The sequence below is a fragment of the Rhipicephalus microplus genome, chromosome 3, assembly GCF_043290135.1.
Source record: "Rhipicephalus microplus isolate Deutch F79 chromosome 3, USDA_Rmic, whole genome shotgun sequence".
NCBI classification, from domain to species: domain Eukaryota; kingdom Metazoa; phylum Arthropoda; class Arachnida; order Ixodida; family Ixodidae; genus Rhipicephalus; species Rhipicephalus microplus.
The window spans coordinates 279736761-279752468 of record NC_134702.1 but is presented as its reverse complement, the minus strand read 5'-3'; the positions used below and the strand labels follow the sequence as shown (position 1 = coordinate 279752468).

At 42.8% G+C, this 15708-nt stretch overlaps 1 protein-coding gene across 3 annotated transcripts in view; it reads left to right on the top strand.

Moving 5' to 3' along the window:
- Nucleotides 1–15708, top strand: part of slgA (proline dehydrogenase slgA) — a 351644-nt gene that overhangs the window by 259474 nt on the left and 76462 nt on the right. For all 3 annotated transcript variants that reach the window (XM_037419347.2, XM_075891047.1, XM_037419352.2), the window contains exon 7: nucleotides 11378–11459. In XM_037419347.2, coding sequence (XP_037275244.1) covers nucleotides 11378–11459 — 82 coding nt within the window. The remainder of the gene's footprint in view (nucleotides 1–11377; nucleotides 11460–15708) is intronic.

Below are 15708 nucleotides of genomic sequence, written 5' to 3'. Positions count from 1 at the left end.
GGGTCTCTACGTGGCCGGGACGGAAAAGGGAGAAGCGTGGCACAGGCGTGTCGCAGATTGGCATTTGAGAGAGAGCTAACATTCTGCCGCAGTCTTTTTTTTCCTTTTCTTCTTTTCCTCTTTCGTGCACAGCATTGAGGTGTCGAAGGTGCCCCCGCAGGATTGGGCGTGGTGCTGAGAGCATTTTTAGAGCGCGGTATGTTCCAATGAACCTTCACAAGTTCTTGCGTGTTTGAATGACAGGTCGTTTTCACCCATTGGAATACATATAGCTTTGACGGGACCACACCGCGAATTCAAATTAACCAGAAATTAGAATTAAGCATGTTCGAATTGATGAGATTCGACTGTATCTTGTTGATGTTTATGTATTTCCTTATTATTTCATACTTGTAACATATTATTTTGTAACTGATCTAAATGTTCACTGCATTGTAACCACTCCTGCCTTGGCGACCAAAGAATTGCTGGCAGTATTGAATAAATATTAAAAAAAACTTGCATTTAACGGTACTATGTCAAAAAGCACCATGAAGAGCACCAATTATTCAAGATATCGGTGCGAAAAAGCATTGATGCCATGATCAAAAAGGCTAATTCTAAACTAGCGTACTCATGAGTCAACTCACAAGGACTTTCTCAGACTTGGATGAAGCTGTGAGTCTGAGTACAGTAGGGTTGAGAGCTGGGCTAGTTGGTGAGACATCATTTAACCATATGGTGTAGTAGCGCAATTTTAACGGGGACGAAGAGGACAAGAACGAGTGTCAGGTGTTCTTGTCCTCTTCGTCCCCGTTAAAATTGCGCTACTACACCATATGGTTAAATGCTGTGAGTCTGAGTGAGTCCGGGTGAGTAATATTTTGGTGAGTTGTATCTTGAATGAGTCCAGTTGAAAACAATTTTCGTGAGCGTGCATCCAAGCTAGTCCTAAGGGTAGAATATATTTCGTGGGCGAGTCTGAGTGGGCTCCCCGATTTTCGCCGAACTATGGCACTGAGTGACGACCGTTGAAAAACGGCATATCCATGAAACATATTCTATACGTGTTTCAAACATATTATGCCATCGTCATTACTTGCGCCGTAAGCACCATGGAGTTGCTTCTTCAACGGACCACAAGCATGTAAATTCTCATTAAGCAGCGCTTGTGTCACAGATTCTTACAGTTAGCAATTCATTGCACTTGGATGTTGCAGGTTTCATCAGCTCGATCACAACAAAGATATCAAAACTAATGCACCCGTACGGTTTTCAAAACATCAAAATTGTGAAAATTCGTCAAATAACACACGTCGTTCGGACAGTATTGGAGAAGAGCAGGAGAAGTTTGAGGATTGGTGGACTGTAGTCATAATTGCACGTTTCATTGGTCTAACCATTTCACTTTGCTCGTCAAGCTTGAGCGTGTTGGCGGCACGTGGCGCTTCGCAACCTCCACCGTAATTGGGCTACGTGCAATGCACAAAAAAAATAGTATGCTTTTATTTTGAGCTCGCTGAAGAATATAATACAATTAATACAATCGATGTAACTTACGAGCGTGACAAAACATTAATGCACAAGGAAGTGCAACTCACTGCTCAAGAGCTAGCAGCTGATCATTCATCGTCGCTGTCACTATAGGTGGGTTACATCTATGTCCAGTGGAAAATCTTCGACATCGAAACAGTTTTTCTGAACACTACTGCTGAACGTAATTTGAAGAATTCTCTGCACCAAATGACTTCGATAACACCAACAACGCGCCAATCACCATGCACAACACCAACAGGGTGTCACTCACCACGTTTATCTGGGCTTGGAGAACAATTCGTGCTGACACCCAGCAAGAAGCGAATCACTCGCAGTGTGCTGACATCTATCAACGAACGTAAAAATCAAGCGGCGCAGCATTGGCCATGGTTTTGAAGAGAAGAAAATTGCGATCCTGTGCTATTTTCCACAAACAATGAATGTAATAGGATTTACGCACTACAAAAGCACGGACGAATACTATACGCATGTAAAACAAGGTGAGTTTCAACTGCAAAGGTCAAAAGATAACATTTAGCTATCGAACGTGGCTGCGGAAAATCTTGTGAAGCTTATATATGTACTCTCCAGGCTATAATCGAACGCGGGAGTTGCCACGTATTTTCATGAAACCTTTGCGTCTTGCAAGAACGAATCAGATTTATCGTGACACTGATGGTTCGATATATTCACTTATGCACGAAACATACAAAGTGGTTTGCGTTTGTTTTTGCTTTTGCATTAACACTGAGGCTAACACAACCGAACAAGGGAGCGTCTGCCTACTGATTATCCTCAAGAGGATGCTCCTGAAATCCGCTAGGTGCCGCGACAGTTTATGAACATTGCGAGTAGCATCAGCACTGTTGCGTCCCTCGACACTGGACTTTGTCTAGATTATCAAATGCTGTGGAAATTCTTTCTAGCTTGCAGTCGGGACTAGGCTCTGCCAGATTTCATGGCTCTGTCTGGGAGCGAAATGTCATTGAATAGTCGGCTCGAAAGAGCCGTGAGGGACAAACGTATGGTGCTGGCACATTTTAGTGGCAGTGGTCACTACAAGAAGCATCGTTCTTTTTTGTGCACAAATTTATATTGTAGTTAATGATGTCTTTCATAAGTGAACATTCAATTTTAATTTTAAAATGAGTTTTTCGCAAGACACAGATTTCAACTTTCTTCCAATGTGCCTCTCCTTTTTCTGGTACATGTGGTGCTCGGATCTGCATTTAATTTTGCCGAACTTTTTTTTCCAAGTATGAGAAATGCTATTATCTTGTTTACATTTTAATATTTTGATTACAGTGAAACCTCGTTATAACGAAATTGGAGGGCCGCCGCTATTTGCTCGTTATAACCAATATTTTGTTATAGCCGTAGCGGGCATTTACCGCAAATATTATGCACTGTACTTACCTCCAAAATATAGCGGGTGAAATAGCATCCCGCCGCACGGTAATATGCAGCAAAATAACCGCATTCCCAAATAAAAAGGAAAAAAGTCATGCACCTGTTTTAATGCACTTCAAAATACACAGCTTGCATTTCAGGCAGACTTAGCTGCAAAGAAGTCCGTAATTGGACGTTGATGCATCTTCCTGATGCGAACGATGGCTCGCTCAGCTGCGGCCGCAATGTTCAAGCCATCTTCGCTGCCCTCGTGAGCGCCGAAGTAGCGGCGCAGTACGTCCACCGCGTCTAATGCCTCCGACGCCGTCGGCACGTTTGTCTCCTGTTCGTCGACAGAGTCATCGTCACTGGTTTCGTTACGATCACTGACAGCGCGCACAATATCATCATCCAGGAGCTGCTCCGTTGCCACCACTTCCGAGTCCGCACTCACATAGTCGCAAAACGACTCGCTGTCAGGCACGACACCGGCGTCACGAACTGCCGTCCATGATGCAGCGACTTCGTCTGATGTGGCAAAACCGTCCGGCACAGTGGGCTCATCTGATGGCTCATCGCTGGCGTCTGGTGCGGCGGCAAATGAGGCGTGTCGAAAGCAGCTTGCGATCGTGGTCGCCGTCACACTCACCCACGCCGCCTGAAGCATTTCGAGCGCAGCGTACAAGTCAACATCGGTGTCTCGCTTCATCCTCATGTTGAGCAGGAGCTTGTCTATCACACGCTTGCGGTAACCTGCCCTCAGCGACATAATCACACCTTGGTCAAGCGGCTGTATTTTTGCTGTGCAGTTGGCAGGAAGGAACAGCAGCTCGATGTTTTGAAGCACGGCAGCGGTATGGTGGGCGGTGCAGTTATTTAAAACAAGGCACACCTTGCGGTTCGCCTTTGCCAGCTTCTCGTCCCATTCGCAAAGCCATTTTGAAAAAAATCTTCCTGGTCATCCAGGCTTTGCGATTGGCTACGTACTTGACTGGGAGCTGCCTCTTCCCCTTAAAGTAGCGAGGGGATGCACTTTTGCCAATTACGAAAATTGGCAGCTTCTCAGAGCCGGTCATGTTTGCACAAAGTAGCGCAGTGATCCGCAGCTTACTTTGTTTGCCGCCATGGCACGGCTCGCCTTTGAGGGCTAACGTCTTGTGCGGCAACATCTTTAAAAAGAGAGCGGTTTCATCCGCGTTAAAAATATCCTCCGCGCTGTATTTTTCTAGCTGCCGCACGATGTTTTCTTTCGCCCACTTGGTAGCCTCTGCTTCGTCGACAGATTGCGATTCGCCGCAGACCGCTCTCCCGACAATGTCGTGGCGCTCCTTGAAGCGTTGGAGCCAACCCGAACTTGCTACGAAGTTGTCATGGCACATGATGCAGGCAAAGTCTCTCGCTTTTTTTTGCAGCAAGGGGCAGCTCAGTGGCAGATTCACGGTCCGCTTGTCCAAGAACTATTTAAAAACGGCCCTTTCGACCACTTCAAAGGCAGGTGCCCTCATCCTCTTAGCGCTTCCTTTCAAGCCACGTGCAACAGCGTCGATGATGGACTCCTGCTTGCTCAAGATGGTTGACAGTGTGCTCGTCGATACGCCAAAGTCTCTTGCCACGTTGCCTTTCTTGGTCCCCGATTCGACGGCTCTTATCATAGCCGCCTTCTGATCTAGCGTTATGCGCTTTCGCTTCCCGCTTGGCGCATTCATATTGCTGGAATCACGAGCGCAGCACGATAAAAGATAAGGCGGAAGCGCTTGAAAAAGAGAAGAAACACGCATTCAAAAGCAACGCGGCTCACGTCGGCGAGCGACAACACTTGTAGAGAAAGTGACTGTGAAGAGGAAGGGGCAGAAGGGGCGCTCTTTTGCGCTGCCCTCTAGAAACCAGTTACTCAAGGGGAAGGGGGTATGTAAGATTAGGAAACGCGCCTCAGCGCCATGAGAAAGGGGACAGGGAGAATATAAAGAAGACACAAAAGAAAAGAAAAGGGCGAGACGTTCGCGAAGCTGCGGAGCGCTCTGCTGTCGGTGGTAGCCAAGCGGCGCATGTGCAGCGACCTCTCCTCCAAAAACAGCGCGTGCCGTCTGCTTTGCGCGCATTGCTGGAGGGCGCGTGGTGGTAGTTTTGAGCTGCTAAATACAGTTCTCGCGTTGCGCGCCGTCTCAAATTCGCGTTGTGCACTGTCGTGACATCGGCTCAAGATTTTGCTTCCTAACAAAATTTGTTCGTTATATCCCATAACAGGCAAATTTTGCCTCATTAAAACGAGGTTTTGAATACATTGGTTTGTATGGGGACTTTCAAGGGGAATTAGGATTTGCTCGTTATATCCATTATTTCGTTATAGCCCGTCTCGTTATAGCGAGGTATAACTGTATATAACTTTTAATAGGGTAGGAAAAATATGGAATATTTCACGTCAGTTACTTTATCACGTTTACTAAATATTTTGTATGCACTTCCTAATTAGCTTTTCACATTCTAAACTTTATTTGAAACATTAACAATTATTAATGGTTAAAAATTATGGAAGTACAGTGATAAAAAGAGGGCGGCAAAAGGCTTAACGTTTTCATTTTGTCATGTTGCAGAACGAAAACTATGCAACTTGAAAAAAAGATGATTATATATTTGTAATTAGCATAAAAAAATTCATAAACAGCTCAAGTTTTATTGCTCTGAAGTGAATACTTCAAAAAAAAAATTTTCGAATTGCATCTCCCTTTAAGAAAAGTAGCAGTCATGCATGCTCGCTTGTCACTTCCGTGTAAGCATTGCTTAGGAATAGTGTTTCGAAAGTGCTGCTGCTTATCTGCATTGCTTAGTATAAAAAAAAAAGGAACATAATGCGGGCCTTATGCATTGGCACCAAACAGCGCCACGACATGCTCCGTGCTCTTTTTTTCCCCAGACCAAGATACACATGGGATTCGGTAGCATCTCGTAGAAAAATGCACACATGTAGGTTGTAGGTGTCTTCACACTTTTGGAACCAATGTTGTCATACTTCAATTGGAGCCAATGTTGTCGACATACGTCTACAGTTCCGCAGTCCACAGCTGGATTTTGATCAGTGATAGACTTCGAGGTCATGTCATTTTTTCGAGGTCATGTCATGTCAGTTTCTTGAACCACTCAAGCCAGCCATTGCAGCACTTGAAATTTTGGTCTTTTGGAAGTCCATTTGGGCGAGATTCTCAGCTTCTGCACCAAGTGCAGGTCTTAGCACAGAGAGATTTGCACTCCTGGTGCTCTTCAGTCACTGTAGAAGTGCCCCTTTCACTTCAGGAAATTTTCAATTGTGATTGCTCTTTCTCTTCAGTGAGCAGCTCTTTTCAAAGCCATCCAGGGAAGCTTCCACCTTTTCCCATGTGGTATGCTGAATACTGTGTATGGTGAATTTTTTCGTGATACCAATTTACTGCCAGCATTTTCCCACTTCTTTCATCAGCAGGACTTGCTGCTCCAAAGTCAAACACTTTTGCCCTGAGCCTGGAGGAGCCATTTATTATTGTATTGCCAATTTTAGTGCTCGTTGGCAAAACAAAAAAAAAAGAGAGAGAGAGAGTTGCACGCTCATCGCCATGACTATGAGCGGCGCTAACACTCACCCACTCCCAGGTTTGCACGCATATGAATGCGTGATAATGTGAACGAGAAAATGAATACCGCCATAGCTCTTTAAATAAGCCATCAGGCACGTTACCAGAAGAGTGTGTCTTTTTGTCCACTTTACTTTCTTAAAATTTATATCTGAATTACTGCAATACACTGTGGGAAAGCACATGTGCCCATGCTTCCTTTCCCTTTTGCGGCAGCCTCGAAGGGACACGTCAATTCCTTCGAGGAAGAGACAATAACGCCTCATTCAGGGGGGGGCGTTCACACCGCGGCCGGTGCACGCTATTCCCCCTTTCACGGCTTGCGAAATGGGTTACCCTCCCTCTGCGAAGGAATCAACCCTCGTTGGGAATAGGGAAACTGGGAGGTTGGTCAAAAGGATCATGCCGATGGGGAAACGCTCTCTTTTTTACCGGGCACCACTCGGAGGACAACCCCCGGATTTCTCTGTGATGCAAGGACATCGACGAAGAAAGGCAAAAGCGTCTACTCTTTGTTATCTTCCTCGAGCGGATAGTCCGTCTACGCGACATTTACACATTGTTGCTAATGTAGCAATAATGTTGCTTTTTTTACCTAGCCTGTGGCTTTATTTGCCCGAACCCGTGTAGCCGTGATGACTCGAGCTACGGGAAGAGGGCATTAATCGTGCATGGTACGACTGTGTGGGGCTGTAACGTTAGCTAGGCTTCTGCACCAGCCGAGCATAGGATGGACCCCTTTAACAGTAGAAAGAGTACAGCTAACCTACTAAGGGTGTACATAGTACATGTACAGCATCACTTAACCCCGCACCAATAGTTTATACTCTGTACATGTACAGCGTTGCCTGCATATTTCAAACGCTCACCTTTTTCGATTATTTCTCAATGTGCTTCCAGGCTTCTGGAATATGTGGACATTTTTTCATCGGCCATTGTCTCTCTGTTGTTGTTTGAAATTTAAAAGATTGCGCAAAAAGCAACGACAAGCTTACAAGCGAGGGTACAGGAAAAAGTGCAATAGTTCTTTTTTTCTTCGCAAAGCAGCGCTCTGGCTTTCACTTGCTCGTCCGAGTGCGCAAGCGTGCGGGTGCTGCTGGTTTGTAACGCCCACTTTTTTCAATCATTTCTTGCTTGGTGTGTGTCTCCAAACTTCGAGAATATGTGGAATTTTTTCTATGCGCCGTTATCTTTCCATTCTATTTTTTAATTTCCTCCATTGAGGCCCACCAGCTTTCGCTTGCTCATCTAAGTGCTTGCATGGTGCGGCTGGTTTTAGTTTCGTCCTTTGAATCACTTTTTGCTCTTAAAAATCTGATGGCTGTTTGGTTGACCACTTGTTGCTTTCTTGTTTATTGCTCCACAGGTGCAGTTACATCTGTTTCTGCGAGGTGTTAAATTATATAAACAATTCCGCTATGGTTGCATTTCCAGTTTTAAAGACATGAAAATGAACTCCATCTGCTTGATGACATCACGACGTATGTGAAAGATTAATACAGCTTTTTCACATGTTCTGCTTTATAGATGGACATGAAGCTAGAAAGTTTTCTTTCCATATTCCCATTTACATGCTATAGACGCATGCCAGTTGCTCTGCTACTGATGAGTTGAGTGGCAAGTTTTCCAAGTGCCGAATCAGAATCTGATGCATTGGGTGTCAGTTTGTCAGATGAGTATCGTTTACAAGTTCAGATCTGGATAATGATGAAGGAGTGACATCTCGAATGTGTGTGTGTCAAGGTGAGGCGAAACGCATCAAAGGTGACTAGTATTCTCCAGTTATAGTGTTTGGGCAAAAGACACTTTTTTAAAGAAAAAGTAGTCTGGCATGCTTAACTATGTATGCCTTTGAGCCATGTTTAATACAAAACGTAATCTTTATTTATAAAAAATCTTTTTTTTATTTAGGATTTTGCTTGACATTACTTAGGAATCAGCCATGTGTATGTAACAACAAAAATGAGCTTTTGTTCCCTTCATTCGTAGACCACAAAAGCCTTTGTTAGGCATGCCTAAAGGAGCGTTCATAATGACACAAGAACATGACCTGCAGCATGGATTTAAAGGCATGTGTGTTCAATGAAATGCCACAGTGAGCTAGCGTGACAAGCTATGCAGAAGCTTCGAAAATATTGTCAAAGCACAAATCATCTCGCTCTCCTCATGCATGCCAGCAGTGGCGATGGTTTTAATGGCGGGCATGACGTGTTGCAATATTGGAGGATGTTGAAATTGGGAGCCAGGAGTTCAGATGAAGGCGAGTGAGAGCAGTGACTGGCATTTGTATGGCTGCTCGCAGACTGTAGAGGGAAGGAAAAAGGGGAGGCAGTGGCCGCTTTTACAGGGTGAAGTATGACACTACGAAGCGCTAAGAGAGTTTCGTGCTGCAAATGCCATGGCTCGAGTTCGAGTTTGTTGTGCCCAAGAAACGATCACCTGCTCATTCTGGGTACACAAGAAAATAGTGAAGACAAACCACTTTTGTAGTAGGGGCTTTGCACGATCACTAGGCGGCTTTCTCCCAAGGCATGCAGCTGTCAGATTTGCAGAATAGGTGTCGTTTGGCGCTTGTTTGTTGACAAACTGCTAATTCTTCTCTTTGAGTGTTTGTGTTTGTGCACTGTTGCATCCATGCTATCAACACATGTCTAGGAACAAAATTTGTGTCCGTAGCACATAGTTTGACCGATAGTCTGATATCAGATGGCATGTTTCAGTGTGAGAAGTACTCTTCAGAGTGCTAAAATTTTTCTTTAGAGTGCACCTTTCAATGCTGAGGCACAAGTCAGCCCTCGGTATCTTGGGCATTTTTTAGCATCCAAGATATTGTGGTTTTCTGGCCCAGTAGTGCGTCTGCAAAGCTGTACTTTCGTGTATGTTCTCTCACGTGAAATGAAAGGGATGCGGTTACAACCAAGATCAACGGTATGGGTGTGCTGCACCATGGAAATGGACCGCTCCTGTTTGCTCTGCAGTAAACGGCTGAGAGTACGTGGCACTTGCCTGGTACCCTTTACTAAACAATCATTTAAATTCATATTCTTTATTTCAGCATTCATTTCAAACATATTCTATGCTAGGACAGGAGCAAAAAAGCCTCTATTATAGTGGCTTGACAAAGTCCCCTGCTTTTACAGAATCGGGCAGCAGACAACACACGCATACAAAAAAATTGAAATGCATCAGTATGTAGATTATATATTGCAAAAAAAAACAACGCTGACATGTGTTTTGCAAATATACAGCATAACAAAATATTTTTTATTTTTTACATAGAAAACATGCTTTTTTTGCTAACAGTACACAACTTCTTTGAACACAATCGTAAACATATGTATCATGGTGAAATCATATAGATTTTCAGGTAATTAAGAGCATGTAAGATGACTTTTACACACAATCATAATAAAAGACGTACTATACCTAAGCAAGAAAAGCAAACACATATATGGCATAGAATTACTCTCATATAACTGCACGGCTAAGAAAATACTGTTTTAGCATACAATGTAAAGCAATATTTAGATTAATGTTTTTCTCTCAAGATTGTACGGTAGCCGGTCTTTTCTATGATTTATTCGCAAAAAAAGGGCAACCCAAGTTTCTCACTCTCAAATGTCATAATTTAGGGGGTGTGGTTTGCTTAAGTTGCAAAGACGAACAAATGCAGTGTGACCTCACTTTACGCTTTCTTTATACTTCCATCGCAAGGTTAAACTCATAATTGTAACTAAATGGCAGGACGTTAAACTGAGCAAATAATGGACTTGTATGGCTGTCATAAGGAACACTCGCAACATGCTGCAATGCTTTCTTTTGTAGCATAAACAACATTTTATATGTTTTCCCCATACTAAACTATAATAATTAGCATGAGAAACAAATATTGTATAATACAACAATAGCCAAATTTTTTATGGCTGAACATCCTGAAGCCTACACAGTGCCCCATATGCTTTCACCATACGTGTTGCAACACGTCCTATGTGTTCATCCCACAATAAGTGCTCACCAAAGATTACACTTAGTATTTTCATGTCAGCCACAGCATCAATTCGGGATTCATCGATCGATGATGGGTATGGTACTTTTGTGGCCTTTTCTGAGCCTGCATCAGAGTAGTACTTTATTGGCGGCATTAATTTGACACTGCATGCGCAAAAAAGTCACTACCGCTTGGTTCTTTCTTAGAGAGTCAAGCTGTGTGCACTTTGAGTACACACGGGGGACGATCGAATTTTGCAGCAGAAATTTCAAATACAGTGATGTTTCGAATAAAGTGATTAATGTATGAGGTGGGGTCACAGTATGCCTTCAAGCGAATAATTCTTTTACTAAAGTTAAGCTTTCACAAAGTCTGCCACTTAGCTTGGTTTGTCCACGTCAACTCAGATGAAAGTGGATGATTCTTGCTATAATATCTCGTGTATTTGTGTTTTTTGCTGAACTGTGGGACACACGTGCACATTATCAATGTTTTGGAAGATAAATACATACCACCTAATTAGGTGCTTCACATAGATTGGAAAATGTTGGTGGAGTTGCATATATATTTTTTTCTTTCCTAGTGCATGTGGCAACATTTTTCTCAGGATGGCCATATTCTGAATCTTAGGGCCATTTCATTATGACTCTTTGTTTTTGCACTTCTGTTTGGGCCTTCAAAGTCAGGACGAGACATTCTCTTACTGATTTGTGTCATTGGAATCCTTGCCAAAAAAAGATTGATGATGAGACCTGCACTCTCAACTATCACCAACTGATTTGAACCAGCATTTAAAATTATGTTAAAGGCAAGACACTGCAGTACTGACATCAATTAATTTTGAAGGCTATCTGCAACTTGTTCAATCGTTTCACTCCTCTAGGTTGATGAACATCTTCTCGTGGAGTGGCCTAGTCGACACCAACTACTTCATTTCAGACTTGTTCAAAGTGCCCAATCTCAAGGTGAGCTTCAGCTGCATGTAAGTTTGCACTAGCCGGCATAGTATAGTCCCCATCGCACTTGTAGGGATTAACTGGAAACCATTAATGCGTTAGCTGGTCTTCAATCAGCGTGCCTTATTTTGCAATCACAATTTAAAATGGGGCCATTCTTTTGTAGCAGCAAAATTTGTTTTGACGCCCTTTGCTTGTTCTGGATAACACTAGTGTATAGTATATCAAAATCAGTTATAAGCATGTGCATGGCAAAATATCACCAGTGTGAACAATTTGAGCTAAAGTGACTGCTCAAATTCAGATTTCAAAGTACCAGGGAAATTACTAAAATTGACCGAATTCTGAATTTATCAAGAAAACAACCAATGTCTTTCACATCAATGCACTTTAATTTGCTTGGTCAATACGTAAGTTTTGTGCTCAGTAATTTGAATAAGAGCAGCATACGAGCTGCAATTTTTTTCATCCTGAAACTTCTTTTACAATTTGACTACAGCTCGAGATCCCCATGTATTAATTAGTATGAAACAAGCTTTGCACCACTCTCTAATTACAGCCACCACCACCACCGCCATGTACATGGGTTGGTACTTTTTTATGGCGAAACTCCTTAAGACGTTCGTGTGTACATCCTCAACATTTGTAGTTGTAGGTATTTGGAGTGTTCATTAGATGGCGATACTTGTATATGATAAAAAAATGCGAGATGGCAGTACTTGGATGGACAGCACTAGATGGACAGACGGATGAACAGACAGACAGACGATTCACGGTTTACCGATAAAACCCTCCGAAGATTCGCCCCACTCATCATTCACTCTTTAGATGATGATGAGTGAAATAATTTCGTTGTAGCCGCTGAAGCCTTGGTTGCCAATAACAAATTATGGGTGGCGACCATGCCTTTTCGAATACCCATGCCCAATGAGGTGTCGCTCACAGTGATAAGTGCAGATAGGCATGAAGTGTTCTGGCTTTCCAGCCGCTACCGTACGATTCACAATGATGACCATGGCGGTGCGAACAGTTGTGTCAGTTCTCTGTAAACATAGTTTTCGCTCTTTTGTGCCACACATTTGTGGCACTTGTCCAAATTAACTGGGCTGAAGGCAGTTATTACCAAATAATGGGAGTTTTGTTTTATAACAGTGTACGTTCTGACCAGGACTGGATTACACGTTCGAATTATTATATTTTCGGAGTTAAAAGGGTCAAATTAGCAAGCTTTTACTGTCATGTATTGTGTTAAAATAATGGGTTTGATTTCATTGGGCCATGCAATATTGCAGTGTACTTCATTTTGCTAGTGGTAACTTATCGTATAGAAAATTAAATTTATTTTTGGAATCTTCAGGGTTCCAGAAATCTTATTTTATGTTCTTTATTAAATTTTAGTACATTATGTGATGAATAACAAATGTGAGTATGCACATATATTTAGATGCCTAGTTCTACTTCAGCAGCATAGCTAGTGTTTTGCCATCCGATAGGAGTGTTAGGTGGTAGTGTGCAGGATCCTGGCCAGCCGCGTTGGCATTGAGCCTTGCTTTTTTTTTCAGGCTTCGCTTGATGGTACGCACCACTCGCTCCGCTAACCCCTTCGATTGCGGGTGATATGGTGCAGTGCGCATGTGCTTTATTCCATTCAGTTTAGCGAAATTCTTGAAAACTTGAAAGCTTGAAAACTGCGACCCGTTATCTGTTACGATTGCGCGTGGCAACCCAGAAGTGCTGCCCCGTCTCGGTGGTCTAATGGCTAAGGTACTCGGCTGCTGACCCGCAGGTCGCAGGACCGAATCCCGGCTGCGGCGGCTGCATTTTCAAATGAGGCGGAAATGTTGTAGGCCCGTGTGCTCAGATTTGGGTGCATGTTAAAGAACCCCAGATGGTCGAAATTTCCGGAGCCTTCCACTACGGCGTCTCTCATAATCATATGGTGGTTTTGGGACGTTAAACCCCACATATCAATCAACTTAAAAGTGCTAAAGAGGATATGCAGGGCATCTACGACCGTCCCAGCCATGGACGTTTTCAGGGCACAGCTTTCATCTGTTTACTGTGGCAATAGACCACAATAAACTACATATATCCATCCACAGGAAATGCGAAATCCACTTCCAGACAAGACCATGATAGCCTGGTTTTCAGCTACAGAACTGGTGACGATCCTGCAGGCATCGGTGCAGCTTGAACACACACTTGGCATATCTTACCGAGCTGCTCATTATCTTTGTCTCTGCTGGGATACCAAGTTAATTACAAAAAAAGCCACAGAACCTCAAAATCTGAAAAAAAACAGAGCAGCAGAGACGTGGCACTAATAACTGACGTTCATTTCGTAAAAAACTTTTTTCCCAAGTTCATACGACGCATGCACAGATACCAAAAACCAAGCTGGCTAATCTAAGCAAATCACCTCTGTGCTTGAAACAAGCATTCTTTTTTTGTGAGATAAACTGAAGTCGCACTAACACATTTGTCTGGACCCAGTTTCTAGATATGCAGTGCCTCAATAATCTCCTATTCACGCTGCGTCTTAGCCTTACCTAAGATTGTCACCTCATCAAAGAGGGGCATACAACCACACAGCTTGCAATGCAACGGCGAGTTGCAACCAGTGCCTGAGGGTAGAAGATTTTCATGTTCTCTCAGCCAAACATTCACACATCGACCAGATTGTACAACGTAAAACCTGTCACAACTTCAAAGGGATGCTATACACCACACATGTGTTACACATGCAGTATTTCTTGACATGTTTTATGTCACATATTCTGCTTATCGTGCCGAGCTGCACTACCCACGAGTTTGCTTGGTGCAGAACAGACCTGTTTGACATCAATTCTGGCCGCAACCTTCTTCAATCTGTGTGAAATGCCATGTACATACGGCATAACCACAAGGTTTTTCTTTTTCGAACACCAATATTTTTGTGTTCTTCAACACCACCGTTACTTCTGTGATTTACATTGAGGCACTTAAACCCATATTCAGCAACAGAGGTTATGTTCCAACAGAGGTGAAAAAAAAAAAGAGGTGGGAAGTGGGATAGTGGTGTAGCAGTTAGAAAATTTCTTAGCGTTGGTTTCAATGCTACTTGAGCCACCTTCGCCGCAGTACACAAGTGCCCTGCAGAAAAGCGTATTGAGATTTTGAAGGGGCTTTTAGCGTTAGTGGGACACTGCACATTTTGCTCAGCTACTCGTGCGTTCGTATGCTGCACGATTCCGAATACTAGTAGAATTACTGATGTCTAAATAAGCTACTGGCAATCATTTGAAGCAGTGTATGACATTTCTGCTTCCTTAAAAAAAGCTAACTAAATTGTGCTCGAGTTTTTTTTTCGCCACCCCTACTTCTCGGTTTTACTTATCTCCCAAATTTCAAGGTTGCGAGCTTGGCACATCCATATTTAAATACGCAGTCTGTCAAATGATTTCACAGGGGCAGCAAATGCTAATATGGACTTCATCATTGTTTGCTCAGCGCTGTAGTTCAAAATACTACTTTCATTGAAATGGCAGTGCTGATGTTCACACCGTACTATTTGGGTGATGTTGAATAATTTATACATATTTTTTTTCTAAATTTAAGCCTGCTTTTTTATACTGCTCCAAATTTGGTATTTCATGATTAAAAATGTATGTTTTTTCCCCCCATAACCTACTCCAAACTTGGAATTTAGTGCTCCAAAAGTAAGGGTTTGCTGCTCCAAAAACTGCTCCAAATAGTATTTTGGCTGTTGCACCCCTGCATATATTTTTATTTATGCACGAATCATTCGCCTTTAGGCATGTAATAAGGTTACATTTTTGCATGCAATATTCACTTTCATAGGGTGTATAGGAGAAGAAAACATATTCATTGCACATATCTATTCTGCAGCTGAACTGCAGAATATCTTGAAACTTTTGCAAAATTTTTTTTAAACATAGTGTAGAAAATTGGTGTACTGTTTCGCAGAAATGCAGCCTTGAAATGGGGCATGTATACTTATTAATATATTCTCTGTTTTCATTATTCTAGTAGAAAACGGAGGTATGTACGTTTGTATAAGCGTTTTCGTGCCTCTTGCTGAGACAGTTTGTTGATGAGCTCTTCAACATTTACCCTCCTACACTCTGCAGTGTCAAATCACTGAGGCGGCTGCTGGTCATTGTTGATTGAAGCTGTTTTTGATCAATTTCACTTTGCTGAGTGATCCTTCAGTTTGTGACCATTTTGACTACTCTTCACACATTGTTTTATTTACACG